The sequence below is a fragment of the Castanea sativa genome, chromosome 4, assembly GCF_040712315.1.
Source record: "Castanea sativa cultivar Marrone di Chiusa Pesio chromosome 4, ASM4071231v1".
Taxonomy (NCBI): Eukaryota; Viridiplantae; Streptophyta; class Magnoliopsida; order Fagales; family Fagaceae; genus Castanea; species Castanea sativa.
Window position 1 is genome coordinate 33,177,385 of NC_134016.1, and position 15,430 is coordinate 33,192,814.

A 15,430-nucleotide genomic window follows, 5' to 3' on the forward strand; every position below is an offset into this window, starting at 1 on the left:
CAGCCTATACCCAGCTAATACAGAAAATGATGAGGTCATGGGTTAGAGGTAAGAGGGTATGGTCTAGCGGTGGGGAGGGGAAGAAATCCATTTTCGTGTTTCCTACTCAAGCTCTTTTGGAGGCAATGTCTTGCTAGGATGACATACCACCCAAAAGACGCAAAGCTGAGTTGGAACCACTAAGTGCATGCCATGAGGGACGGGGAGAAGGAGAGTACTTACACCGTGGTAGGTAAGAGTGCCACGGCCAACAAACAAACAAAAGAGCCTTCTTTGTCTGGTAAGGTGGAGTGGCTCGGCCAGTGCAGGTAAGTGGCGCTGGTTGGGTGACTAACCAGTTAGTGATGGTCCGCAAAGACACCCATACTAGACAAAGACGGTTAAAAGCTAAAATGGTAAAAGTCAAGCACGACTGACACTATATAAGGAGCCTTTGTTGTGCATGGCAGGGGGGACAGCAACCTCTGGGATATAATCACTAGAATAATAATAATAAAAAAAGGATAAAAGCAAGGAGAGTAAAACCAAGAAGAAAGGAGAGGAAGAATCTGAGAGAAATAGAAAGGGAGAGAGTAAGAAAAAACGAAAAGAAAGAAAGGAAATAATTAAGAAATAGAGGGAAGGGTAAAAAAGAAAACAGAGAGAGAACTGAGCGGTAGACATGCACCAAATAGGTCAATTTCCCTCTCCCCCTCTTCAACCCATGCTCTCTGGTGACAAGAAAGGATCTTGCAAAAATATAAGTCATTTAGGCCCACCCCTTCAAAGCACCTAATTTCCCTTTTCATAGGAAATTAGTCGCATTAAAGAGGTGGTTTCCCCTTCCTGACTTAGCCTCGGCAGTAACTTAACGCGATAGGCCGGCATTTATTTCTTTCAATAAAGCTTGCTGTTGTTTATTCAATATTTGTTATTTTGTTGTCATTTGCAAAACGGGCATTCCTTATCAAAGCTCACTGTTTATTTTATCTGAATCCTAAAGAAATTTCCATTACAGTTCTTATCGTATCTGCCTGCTATAGTTAATATAACAACTCTGCCTGCCATAGACATATGATCAAAGCTTGGCCGGTAAGGGGCATTGTTTGCGCACAAGCCGGACCAAGGAAGTTTGCTCTTGGACTGGTCCCAACTCCTTAATCTAGAAATCTTTGGGCCAAGTGCTGCAACAGGCGGCCCAGCCTAATACTTGCAAAAAAGGCCCACACAATCATGAACACACAAAAACAACACAAGAACAACAAACCCAAAATATTCAATTCCAAGAACAAAAGAATAGAAACCCAAAATATTCCAAAATTTGTACACAAATTCTTCCACAAAAATTAATCGTACACTAACACCAACCCAGATTTGAATGGTTTTTATTTCTTTCATTTTTTATGTTCTTATCAGGAGCAGATCTGGGTTTGGAGCAGATCCAATGGCGCCATTTCTGGGATTGGAGCAGATCTGGGTTTGGGTTAAAAAACTCCCAATACTTTTCTTTGCTTCTTTCATTTCATTTGAGCCAAAACTAAAAATGGTTGCTGTTGCTGCTTCCATTTCTTCAGCGTGCACTATTTATTTTTATTATTATTATTGTTGAGAGCGGAGGCCCTTCAATGTCCAATGCCTCCATCTCCTTACCCTCTCAAGCCTCCCCACATAACAACCCCTCTCTCTCTCCCTAAATAAAAATTGATCAAAAAGAAAAAAAAAAGAAAGAAGAAATTTAGAGCAAGAGAAAGAGGGGAAAAAATGAAGTAGAGTTCACTTGAGGAGGTCTCATTGTCAACCTCTGCACCCATCCAATCATCAAAGCCATCACAACCATCGTCGTCGTCATCGACATCAACGGCTACAGCGGCAGAGAACCTAGCAGTAGCGATGAGAGACAGAGGCGGAGGAGGAAGCTGATTGTTCTCTCCCCCGGCGGTGAAGCCACCACCTACACTCGCCTCCCTCCCAAGGAAGATTTCTCAGTCCCTTCTCTCAATCTCTCCTTCGTAGTCAAGCTTGCCAACTCCGCATTGCTGAAAATCCAGACTGAAATTCCCGATTTGATTAGCGAAGATGAATAAGCAGATCTGGGTAATTTAGGGACTAAATTACTGGGTTTTTTTTTGGGTAATTTGATTAGCGAAGATTATGTTTTTCTGAGTTTGAATCTACTTTGGTAATTTGTTTTTTTGCTGGTTTGAATGTTTGTGTTTGATTTTTTTGGTTTGTTCATTGTGTTCTTCATTTTTTATTTTTCTGGGTTGTTCTCTAGTGTTTGTTGTTTTTTATTGTCTGGGTTTGTTCATCCTATAAGGTAAAAGATAGAATTAAATTATTTAATAGTTTGGTAGAAATAATTTACAGTTTTTTAGGTTATTTATGAAATATAATTTTTTATATAAAAAATAAATTTTTATTATTTTTTAATTGACCACGTCAGCATTTAATATGCCAGCAATGCACTCAGTTTACCACCTAAGCAATTTTTGTTAGTGGGTTAACGGAAAGAACCAAAATAAAACGCGTTAATTAATTTAGTGACTAAGAATAGTAAAATTAAAATGTATGGACTAAAATGAAAAAAAAAAAAAAAAAAAACTTAAAAAAAAGAAGTAAAGATTAAAGAACCTTAAAAGCATGGAATTCCTTGCCAAACTCTATTACGTTCAGATGTTCTCTTTACGTTTTGCCTGGTATCAAATAAGAAAATTAAAAAAAAAAGTCAGCAAAGGCAGAGAGTCTTGACTTGGCTATATATATGTTCAAACTAAGCAACAACTATAGCCCATTCCCAAATTTTATCACCACTGAAGACCACCTTAAACTCACCAAATAATAGCCCAACCGAACCGCAAAACAGAGCTTCTTTGATCTTTACAGAAATACCATGTCCACCACCAAGTCCAAGACCAACCTCCACATCGTTGCTTATCCTTTCCCATCCGCAGGCCACATCATCCCCCTCCTAGATCTCACCCACCTGTTACTCACCCGCGGCCTAAACGTTACCGTTTTGGTCACCCCCAGCAACGTCCACTTACTTGAACCATACCTCTCTACTCACCCATCTTCTCTTCAAGACTTGGTTCTCCCAGCCTTAGTCCCAGATATCACACCTTCTCTTCCACATAAGAGACTCCTCGCTATCGTGCGCGCCTTGCGTGACCTTCACTATCCTTTCCTCCTCCAATGGTTCCAGTCTCACCCTTCGCCACCTGTGGCTATTATTTCTGATTTTTTCCTCGGCTGGACCCACCACCTTGCCTGTGAGCTTAAAGTGCCACGTCTCTGCTTCTCACCTTCCGGTGCTTTTGGGATGTCCGTAGTTTTTTCAGCGTACCGTGACCCGCCCAAAAACAATGATCCCGGTAAGGATATCAATTTCCTAATTTCATTACCTAAGGTCCCGAATTCCCCGACGTACCCTTGGTGGCAGATCCCTCCACATTATAGAAACGATCTTGAAGCTGACCCAGATTGGGAATTTCACAGAAACAGCATGCTGGCTAATTTCGAGAGTTGGGGAATTGTGTTTAACTCGTTCGCCAGTTTGGAGAGTGTGTACTTTGACCATTTGAAGAGAGAGGTTGGGCACAATCGAGTGTGGGCTGTAGGACCTGTATTGCCACTTGAAGGTGATTTGATTGGATCAGCTACTAGAGGTGGGGCCAGCTCTGTGCCATGTCACGAGCTTATGATGTCGCTGGATGCCCGTCTTGACAACTCTGTTGTTTACGTGTGCTTTGGAAGTCATGCTATTTTGACAAGTAAGCAATTAAATGTTCTTGCAACAGCATTGGAGTGTAGTGGGGTCCATTTTATTTTGTGTACGAGGGTGCCTGATGATCAAGGTTCGATTCTCGATGGGTTCAGAGATCGTGTGGGCGATAGGGGATTAGTAATCAAGGGGGGGTGGGCCCCACAGGTGGCTATACTAAGGCATCGAGCTGTAGGTTCATTCTTGACTCATTGTGGGTGGAACTCGGTTTTGGAAGGGCTTATCTCGGGAGTTGTGATATTGACATGGCCAATGGGTGCAGAGTAGTTTACTAATGCCTTGTTGTTGGTCGACCAATTAGGCGTGGCAATTAGAGCTGGCGAGGGCAATGAAAATATTCCTGACTCTAACGAGTTGGCTCGATTATTGGTACTTTCACTCGACAAAATTAAGCCCCAGAATGTTCGAGCCAAAGAGTTGAGTGATGCGGCCTTGAGCGCGGTCAAGGGAGGAAGCTCCGACAAAGATTTGGATGAATTGATCAAACAATTAGCTGACATCAAAAAATTAGAGTGAATCTAAATTATGGAATCATAGTAGCATTTTTTATGGTTTTACTCACTCACACATATCTATTCCGGATGTTTGCCTTTGGTTGCATTAATGATTGAGATCACTGATCACATATATAATGAAAAATTAGTGATTGATACGAATCTTATCATTGTCGCGCTAAAACTTACTTACAAAATAATGAGTACTCACTTTATATGCTTTATTTTCTAGTATAACGTTCTACATTTTGTTTAATTCTTGTTATGACACATGGCTAGTATTGAAGAGAAGAAGACAGGGAAGCATAATTTTGTTGGAGCAAGCTCAAGATTTGAGCTCTCCTTTGTTTTCCTCTTTTGTTCAATAAAGTCTTTATTCAGATTATATATATATATATATATATATATATATATATATATATATATATATATATATATATATATATATATATATATGTATGTATGTATGCACGCACTCAATTATTAGACCTATCAAAGTCGGCTAATTGGTAGCTGAAACAAATTTGGATTTGTACTCCTTGATATGTGCGGCAAAGAAGTTGTCTTGTCCCATCTTTTAGAGAAGTTTCATGTTCTTATATTTTGAGTTCTTGTAATCGAGATATCTAGGGCTTAAGCCAGGTGAGAAAGAAGCTATTTGGTTGGAAGGTTACCCTCATTTTTCTTTCTCATGGTAGAAATTGAGATTTCTTGAAATAAATTTTTTTTCCATCATTTCCTAAAAAGGGGGACAGTAGACACCTCATTTTATACCCGGTTAATAAATTTTAGTCCCCGGTCCTAATGATGAGCTTGACATGTCTACAAAAGGTAATTGAAGTTATTTTGATAGCTTGGAAGTAATCACAACTCAAAAGTGTTCACATTGCTTTGAAAATAATGCTGAAAAATGACCTTTGCTCATTGTTTTGACCATAACTTTTGATCCATAAAGCATTTTTGAGTGAGATTTATTTCATTGGAAATCAGATATCCTGGACTTCAATTTGAACACAAATTTTTCCTAATTTGGACTTAAATTGAGTGAGTTATGTCTGTTTGAAGTCAGGTAATCAAATCTATCAAAATTAGGGTTTCTGGGGATGCATGCGTACACATGAAACTTCATGCCTACCATGCACAACCTTGCGTACGCAAAACCCATTCCAAAACCTCAGAACTTTAGTTTTTGGGGCCCTCTTTGATGGGGCCCGGCCCCTAGACTATTTGGAACGTCTAAAACCCTAAAAATAAGTCTGAAAACCCTAGTTTAAACTTATAAATACATCCTTATGCCTCCAAACTAAAACCCTAACTAGAGAGAGTTTATTTTTGCCTCCATCTTCTCTAAAAACCCTATTTCATCTTCTCTAAAATCATACGCAGACCTAAGCACGTTTTTTAATCATCGAAAAACCTCTTTTTAGTTAGTTTTAAGGCAGAAAGTTGTTCTCAATTGGAATTCTCAAAACCTTTTCAAACTTAATATTTTTATTTTGAGTTGTGATTACCTATGAACTATTGAATCCTTTGATTTCCTTGATATCTCTTTAAATCTTGTTGTGTAGGCACTGAGGGGCCGGTTAAAATATCAATCAAGTTGCGTTCCATAAGCAAGGTGAGTCTCTCTTCATAGCTTTTTCCTTGTTTTGGATTATTTTTGTGCTCTTCTTGTTCTTAATTTTATTTAAGTGTTACATTTTCTTATAAATATGATTTGATTTATTTGTGTTCGATTTGTTGTGTCTCATCATGTTTTGATTAATGAGTTGAATGATTGGATATATTGATGAACATGTCTTGATATGTTGCTCTTGTTGGTTTTAGATCCAATACATGTTTAGGAATAGTTTTTGGTTTTGTTTATTTTGGTTTTGTTCATCTTTGGTATCTTTGTTGTTTGTTTAGGTTGTTTGGTTATATATTAGAAGCATGCTAGGTTTGGTTTGATTATTATTTTGTTGCTTGCTTTAAAACTATGTTTCGGGGCATGTATGCGTGGACATACTTATGTATGCATACGCATACTAGTGCACAGAAATGCATATTCAGGGTTGCAATTTTTTTATTGTTTTGCTTAGTTTTAATCCTCTATTTATGTCTTGTTAAGTCTAGTTTTCACATGTCTTGGTCTAGGGTTAGTAGAATAACATATGCCACATGCTTGGATTGATAGATTGATAATTAGGATTTATATCTTGGATAAATCACATGAACATGCATATGAACATGCATTGATGCATAGGTGTTGTGGTGTTATGAGGTAAAGGAGGTAAGTCATGCATAATTACATGAACATGCATTTAATTGGGATGATGAGCATGACATGGTTTATGAACATGATGAATATGCTTGATTAATACCAAGATGCTATACTTGGATTTTGGGATATGCTTAATGTTAATGTCTTGTTATTGCTATTGTATTGTGTTAGGACATATGTGGAACATGTTTAGAACATATGTCATTTAGAATTGGCTAATCCTTTGACAAAACACACTTTACTTGTAATTGGATAGATCTAGGATGTGTTTAATACTTCAAGGAACAAAAGTTAAAGTTCAATTATTGAAGACATGCAAATCTATCCAAGAGTCAAGTGAAGAAGTGTCATTCTTTAAAGCTCGATAGATATCTCGAAAGATGTATCTATCGAGATTTAAAATGTGAATCTTGACAGATAAGCTCAAAAATTGTATCTATCGAGAATTACAAAAATCAGTTTTTCAGAATTGTTTTCATGTATATCCAAGCTATGTGTTTAGGTTTTCTTTTCTCACAACTCTAGACATATATAAGGATTATTTTTAGGGCCGTCATAAGGGGGTTGCACTTGTTGTTGCAAGCATATTGTGACCGGAGATAATTTGCCCTAGTTCATCTTTCTCTTGAAGAAGCCGCTGCATTTGTACGCCGTAGGGTTTTGTGACCAAGAAGCTTCTTAATCTTCATCGTCTTGATGAATTGAAGAACTTTGCAGCCAACATCTTTCTTAAGTTGACGTGTTAGTCACGTACTTGGATCTATGCATCATTGGTTAGTCAAGTATTGGAATTCGTGCATTGAAAGGAGAGATTGTAACTACATTACAAGTCCAATTGTGTATTGGGGTAAGGTTTCAACTGTAGATTGGTATAAGGTACTGGGATTCCTTTACTTGTAACTGCTTGTTTTGATAATAGTTGATTCTTGGGAGGGGTGACCTTAAATTCACCCGACGGGGTTTTTTCCTTGGAGGTTTTCCCCATTAAAAAACAAATAACCGTGTCAAATTTATTTTTCCGCTGCATTTAACTTAGTTGGTGATTTTTTTGTGCTATCACATGTATTGCATGTTAATTGACCTAATTAATTAACTTGGCTAATTTACCATAAGGGGTCAATACATTCCTGACTTATCAGGTGGTATCAGAGCAAGCACACTCTGGTTAGGGTTAATTTTTATTGTGTGATCCATTGACACCTGTTCGTCATGGATAGAGGAAAATCTTTAATTATACTTTATTTATTTGATGGTATTAACTATGCATATTGGAAAGTACGCATGAGAGTTTTCTTGCAGTCATTAGATGAAAAAGTGTGGCAAGCTGTGGAGATAGGCTGGACCAAGCCAAAAGAAACGCCAGCTGATTGATATGATGCTAAGATCAAAGCGGCTAACTTCAATAGCAGAGCATTGAATGCCTTATTCAGTGCAGTCACGAATGAGGAGTTCAAGAAGATATCCTTCATTGAAACTGCAAAGGAAGCATGGACCATTCTCTAGACAGCCTATGAAGGAACTAAGGTTGTCAAGGATTCAAAGCTTCAGAGGCTTACTACATGCTTTGAAGAAATTAAGATGAAGGAGGATGAGTCGTTTGATGAGTTCTATGCCAAACTTAAGGACATAGTGAACTCTACCTTTAATCTTGGGGAAACCATTCCATGAACCCAAGATTATTAGAAAGGTACTCAGATCTCTACTTGAGAGATTCCATGCCAAGATCACCGCCATTGATGAATCAAAGGACATTGATCAAATTCCTTTGATAGAGTTGGTTGACAACTTGCAGACCTATGAATTAGGTTTTACCAGGATTAGGAAATTGAGAAAAGGTAAGAGCATGGCATTGAAGGCCAAAAGTAGTGACACTGTAATCCTACATCACAAGGTAGTGCAAAAAGTTCATGAAGAATGCCAATGCGAAAGGATATGACAAGGACCGAAAGCAATCTAGTTTTTCACAATTCAAGAGCCAAGATAAAGGGAAGAAGGATGCTAGGGATGGCGGTCAGTATATTATTCCATCCAGACCAAAATGCTTTAAATGTCAAGGTTTTGGACACATGAAACAAGAATGTCCAACTTATCTCAAGACTATTGGGAAAAGTAAGGCCCTTGCTGCTACCTTGAGTGACACTGAGCTTGAGGATGATTCGGATAGTGAGGATGATGGAATCTTGAATGCCTTCACTACTACTGTAATTCCTACTAGGGGGATTGTTGAAGAAGTGGATGAAGATGAGGACTTGGTGAAGTCTAAGTTTAAGAAAATGGATGAACAAGATGACATTCATATAGCCTATGCAAAATTATACAAGGTCTTTGAAAAGCATGAGAAATTATATAGGCTGGCCACCAAGAAGCTCAGTGATGTGGAGCTTGAATGAGAAGAAATCTCCACAAAGTTTGATGAAGCTAATCAGACCATTGGAGCATTGCGGTTTGAGAACAATTTCTTGGCTGAGAAAACCAAGAAGCTTGAAGCAGAGCTGTTTCAAGTTAGAGCCCAATTGGAGAGGACTTCAAGTGCAAAGCTTGATGAGATGCTTAGCTTTTAGAAATCTACTTCTGATCAAACTGGTTTAGAGTATGATTTCTCTTCCTCTAATATTGCTTCTTCTAGTACTACTGTGTTTGTTTCACTTACTAATAACGTTGAATCTGAGAATAATGATGTGAAAACTGTTTTAGCTATTGAGAACATAGACAAGAGCAAATCTATCTTAGGAGCACCCCCTGAATTTGATAAGAAAGAGACTAAAAACCCTAGGGCTAAGAAGAGCAATAACAAAAGGTCTAAACAGAAGAAACAGCATCTTTGTCATCACTGTGAAGCTACATGACATACTTGACCTAATTTTTATAAGTGGTTAGCCACTCAATAGAGCAACAGTATGATCTCATCTGAAAATCAGAATCAGTTTCCATCATCTTTTGCTCCTCTTGGAGATCTTCTTAGAGCCCTCATGTTCCTTTCAAACTTGAATGGTTTCAATTCTTCCCCCTTATTGTTGGGTCAAGGTTTCACCAAACAGAAAGATTCTTCCAAGGTGTGGAAGGAAAAATGCTCTAAGTGATCTAGTCACTTTTTCTCTCTCCCTCTAATTTTTGTTTGCATTACTTGTGTGTTTTGCTTTCTTGTTTTTAAGTCAGTCTAGTTTTTATGCTATGCTTTGTTTAACATGTTTTTGTTTGTTTGTGTACATTGGTTCTTGTGTACCTTGGATGACCATTGAAACAAAGTTTTCTAAACTATATATCCTTTGTAGCTTAGATGAGCATCTCTATGCACAATTAAGCAAGTGAAATTTGTGGCTCGTGTTTGTGATGAGTAAGATTAAGTAATTTCTTCTAATACAGCCACATCATCCCTAGTTTCATCCATTGGTTGTTCAACTACAGGTTCATTCATTTCAACCAAGACAACTCTACTTCTAGGAGTAAAATTATTCATATAGTCATTTTCCAAGAATTTGACATTTGTGTTAACAAACACTTTATTATCCTTATGACCATAGAATAAACCTCCAACTGTTCCTTTTGGATACCCTACAAAAAATACCACTTCTGTTTTAGACTGTAACTTGTCAGACTTTCCTTCCAACACATGTGCTGGACAACCCCGAATGTGGAGATGTCTTATACTAGGCTTACGCCCATTCCACAACTCTACAGGTGTTTTAGGAATAGACTTCGAAGGTACTAAATTCAGAAGATACATTGTAGTATTTAAGGCATATCCCCTAAAAGAAATTGGTAGAGTCAAATAACTCAACATGGACCTAACCATATCTAAAAAAGTCCTATTCCTTCTTTCAGCTACACCATTTTGTTGTAGAGTTCCAGGTGCAGTCAACTGGGATATAATCCCATTTTCAGACAAGTAATCCTTGAAGTCACCAAGAAGGTATTCGCCACCTTGATCAAATCGAATGGCCTTTATGTGTTTACCCAATTGATTCTCAACTTCAGCCCTAAACTCTTTGAACTTTTCAAAGGCTTCAGACTTCCGTTTCATTAGGTACATATAACCAAATCTAGAGTAATCATCAGTGAAAGTAATGAAATACTTATAGCCACCTCTTGCTTGGATTGACATAGGACCACATATATCTGAATGTACTAGTTTTAGCAAATCTTGGGTTCTTCTACCCTTTGCATTAAAAGGCCGTCTGGTCATTTTACCTTCTAAACAAGATTCGCAAACTAGAAAACCATCAAAGTCCATCGGCTGTAAAAGTCCATCTTTGATTTGTCTTTAAATCCTACTTGAATTAATATGACCTAAACGCAAGTGTCATAGATATGCATCACTAATAGAAGAAAACTTTCTCTTTAATGATTTTACATGAGAGCTACTATCTAATTTAGAATTGTATAATTTATGCTTGTTAGGAGTTAAAATATAAAGATCATCCACAATATTTAACAGATAAACATTTTATCCTTCTTTATTACAACATTGTCTTTAAGGATAACACAATATCCATGTTTACCTAAGTAAGTTGCAGAAATTAAATTTCTACGAACATTAGATACATGCAAACAGTCTTCCAATATTAAAACTCTAGACTTAAAACATAAATTAAAAACTCCAACAGCTTCAACCGGAATCTTGCTCCCATCAGTCAAAGTAAGAAATAGTTCTCCCTTATTCAACTTTCTGGTCTCTTGGAACCCCTACAAAGAATTGTAGATATGATTAGTACAACCTGAATTCACACACCAAGAATCTGTGGGATTCTATACCAAACATATTTCAAAAAGAAATAAACTTTTCATACCTTTATTCTTGGCAGCCTTAAATGTTAGACAATTCTTCTTCCAATATCATTTCTCACCATAATGGAAACACTTTCCTTTGGTTTTCTTTCCTTTGTTGGAAACCCTTGAGGCAATTTGTTTACCATCTTTCTTAGTGAAGTCCTTCTTCTTCTTCTTCTTCTTCTTCTTACCTTTGCCTTTCGACTTATGTTGAGAAGTAAAAGTTTCACCAATATTGACTTCAACACTAGAAGTACCAAGGATGCCTTCCACTGCCACTAACTCATTCATTAATTCAGACAAAGAGTAAATCTTTTTGTTCATATTATAATTGAGTCTGAATTCCTTGAATGATTCCGGTAGTGACTGGGGTATCATATCCACTTAGGATTCTCCATCAATGTCGGTACCTAAAACTTTTAATGTGTTCAGATTGGCAATCATCCTAAGACAATGCTCCCTCACTGAACTTCCTGCAGCCATTTTAGTATTATAAATGTAATTGCACTATATAAATATATTTAATACCACTATATAAATATAATTGCACTCTAGGCCTTATTAATAAATTATATCCCAAGACTTTATTGTACATGCAACCTCTTTATAAAATATTCGTAGTAATACAAAGTCATGAATGTAGACTGCCACTTTGTAAATTACTACATCTTATCCTTGAGTACTCGGTTGAATCCTTAAAAGTTATTCATCATATATTTATGAAATTCAATTTCATAAATATATACTTTAGTAATTTCTTACCAAAATGGTTAGGCCTAACTCTCTGAATAACTGAACCCATTAAACTTATCTCAAGGGAATATTTTATATATCCATCAAGAGACTATGAATTCCATCTTGAGAATATATGTTCCATCAACACTAAATATGGCTGCCCAACGTACTGAGGTTTTGACCGTTACTTTGGATCTCACTCCTGATATATCAAAGCAACCTACACGTCATGATCAGGTTCATTATTCTCTCAGGATTAAGAGTTTATGCAAATAGAAGTCGTGAGATTTATTATTAATTTGAGAGTCGTTAGGAGAATAATAAATCTCACCGCGGTCTCATTCAATATGTCTTAACTGTTAAAACATATCAACATATCAACTAGAAGTCTCTACTTCCATGATCAAGACAAATCATCTTAGTTGATACATTATAGTCTTCGCAGATGAAATGCCCAATTTCATCACCGACTACTAACTATAAATTCTGAGTTTACAAAGAACTTGTGATCTATATCTTCTGTGACTAAATCATATAAATCACATACTATGCATCTCATGGACTATATGATAATGTCCAAATATTCATGTTACCATTATTTTAGATAATAATAAAATAACTTTATTAAACACAACATTAAGTCATACATAATGTCATACATAGCATCATACAATAGGATTTAAGGGCACAAATCATAACAATCTTCCACTTGCCCTAAAGACTGTTGTGCACTAATCTAACTCCCTTGAAAGTCCTTTGAGGCAAGGTTTTGGTAAAGGGATCTGCTAGATTATTTGCACTTTCAATCTTTGCTACCACAACATCTCCACGAGCAACAATGTCTCGAATGATGTGGTACTTCCTCTCAATGTGCTTTCCTTTCTTGTGATTCCTTGGATCTTTGGATTGTGCAACAGCTTCACTATTGTCGCAAAACAATGTGATGGGAACTTGCTCCATTCTCATAACACCAAGATCAGAAAGAAATTTCTTGAGCCAAACAACTTCCTTTGTTGCTTCATAAGTAGCAACGTACTCAGCTTCCATAGTGGAGTCCGCAATACAAGATTACTTAACACTCCTCCAACTTATGGCTCCACCTCCCAAGGTGAAAACACATCCTGAAGTGGATTTCCTGAAATCTAGATCCAATTAAGAATCTGAATTTGTATAGCTAATGGGAATTAAATCCTTACACCAGTAAACAAGCATATAATCTCTTGTTCTCCTAAGATACTTGAGAATATGCTTTACAGTTTGCCAATGTTTTGGTCCTAGATTTGATTGATATAGGCTGACTATGCCAACTGAATAAGAAATATTTGGTCTAGTACAAAGCATGGCATACATAAGACTTCCCACTGCAGAAGCATAAGGAACTTGCCTCATCGAATTTTCTTCCTCTTGAGTCTTAGGTCTTTGGTCATCAAACAGAGGAACTCCATGTCTAATTGTCAGCAATCCTTTCTTGGAGTTTTGCGTGTTAAACCGTTCTAGAACTTTATCTATATATCTTGTTTGTGATAAGCCTAACATCTTATTCTTATGATCTCGCCAAAGCTTGATCCCTTGAATAAAGTTAGCCTCACCCAAGTCCTTCATATCAAATTGGCTTGACGACCAAACTTTAACCAATGACCTTACCCCTACATCATTCTCAATGAGTAGAAAATCATCAACATAAAGCACTAGGAACATTACTACTCTGTCTTGATGTCTTTTGTACACACATAGTTCATCAAGATTTTGTTCAAAACCAAAAGACTTGATTGGTTGATCAAATCTGATGTTCCACGACCTAGATGCTTGCTTAAGTCCATAAATGGACCTTTTCAACTTGCATACCATATGCTTTTGGTTCTTTGCGATGAAACCTTCTAGTTGCAACATGTATATTTCTTCTTGAAGATTGCCATTAAGAAATGTAGTCTTGACATCCATTTGTCAAATCTCATAATCATAATAAGCAGCAATGGATAAGTGAATTCTGATAGACTTAAGCATGGCTACTGGTGAAAAAGTTTCATCATGATCAATACCTTCTTTTTGTGTATACCATTTCGCCACTAGCCTTGCTTTAAAGGTTTCAACCTTTCCATCTATCCCTCTCTTCCTCTTGTAAACTCATTTGCAACCAACAGGTTTAATGTCGTTGGGCGCCTCTACAAGATCCCATACATGATTGGAATACATAGAATCCAATTCAGATTTCATAGCTTGGACCCAATGATGTGCATCTATATCATTCATTGCCTCTTCATAAGTGTAGGGATCCGATTCAGCCTCTTCTGAGATAGCTTCATAAGTTTCTCCTAAACCTATAAATCTTATAGGAGGTCGAATAATTCTCTCACTACGACGAGACACTTGTGTACTAGACATCTCATGAGTAGTATCTTGTGATGTATCTAATACAGCCACATCATCCCTAGTTTCATCTATTAGTTGTTCAACTACAGATTCATTCATTTCATCTTAGACATCTCTACTCTAGGAGTAAAATTATTCATATAGTCATTTTCTAAGAATTTGGCATTTGTGCTAACAAACACTTTATTATCCTTACGACCATAGAATAAACCTCCAACTGTTTTTTTTTAATACCGTACAAAAAATACCACTTCTGTTTTAAACTGTAACTTGTCAGACTTTCCTTTCAACATATGTGCTGGACAACCCCAAATGTGGAGATGTCTCATACTAGGCTTACTCCCATTCCACAACTCTACAGGTGTTTTAGGAATAGACTTTGAAGGTACTAAATTCAGAAGATACATTGCAGTATTTAAGGCATATCCCCAAAAAGAAATTGGTATAGTTGAATAACTTAACATGGACCTAACCATATCTAAAAGAGTCCTATTCCTTTTTTCTGCTACATCATTTTGTTGTGGAGTTCCAGGTGCAATCAATTGGGATATAATCTCATTTTCAGTCAAGTAATCCTTGAAGTCACCAAGAAGGTATTCGCCACCTCGATCAGATCAAATGGCCTTTATGTGTTTACCCAATTGATTTTCAATTTCAGCCCTAAACTCTTTGAACTTTTCAAAGGTTTTGGACTTCCGTTTCATTAGGTACACATAACCAAATCTAGAGTAATCATCTGTGAAAGTAATGAAATACTCGTAGCCACCTCTTGCTTGGATTGACATAGGACCACATACATCTGGATGTACTAGTTCTAGTAAATCTTAGGCTATTCTACCCTTTGCATTAAAAGACCGTTTGGTTATTTTACCTTCCAAACAAGATTCGCAAACTGGAAAACTATCAAACTCCATCGGCTGTAAAAGTCCATCTTTGATTAGTCTTTGAATCGTACTTGAATTAATATGACCTAAACGCAAGTACCATAAATATGCATTACTAGTAGAAGGAAATTTCTCTTTAATTATTTTACATGAGAGC

General features: G+C 36.9%; 1 protein-coding gene across 1 annotated transcript; it reads left to right on the forward strand.

Annotated features, from left to right (window-relative positions):
* Positions 1–2,746: 2,746 nt before the first annotated feature.
* Positions 2,747–4,416, forward strand: LOC142631142 (UDP-glycosyltransferase 89B2-like). The gene has a single exon (XM_075805235.1). It carries the CDS (start codon positions 2,870–2,872, stop codon positions 4,025–4,027), a length of 1,158 nt encoding a protein of 385 aa, XP_075661350.1. The 5' UTR covers positions 2,747–2,869; the 3' UTR covers positions 4,028–4,416.
* Positions 4,417–15,430: the final 11,014 nt, after the last annotated feature.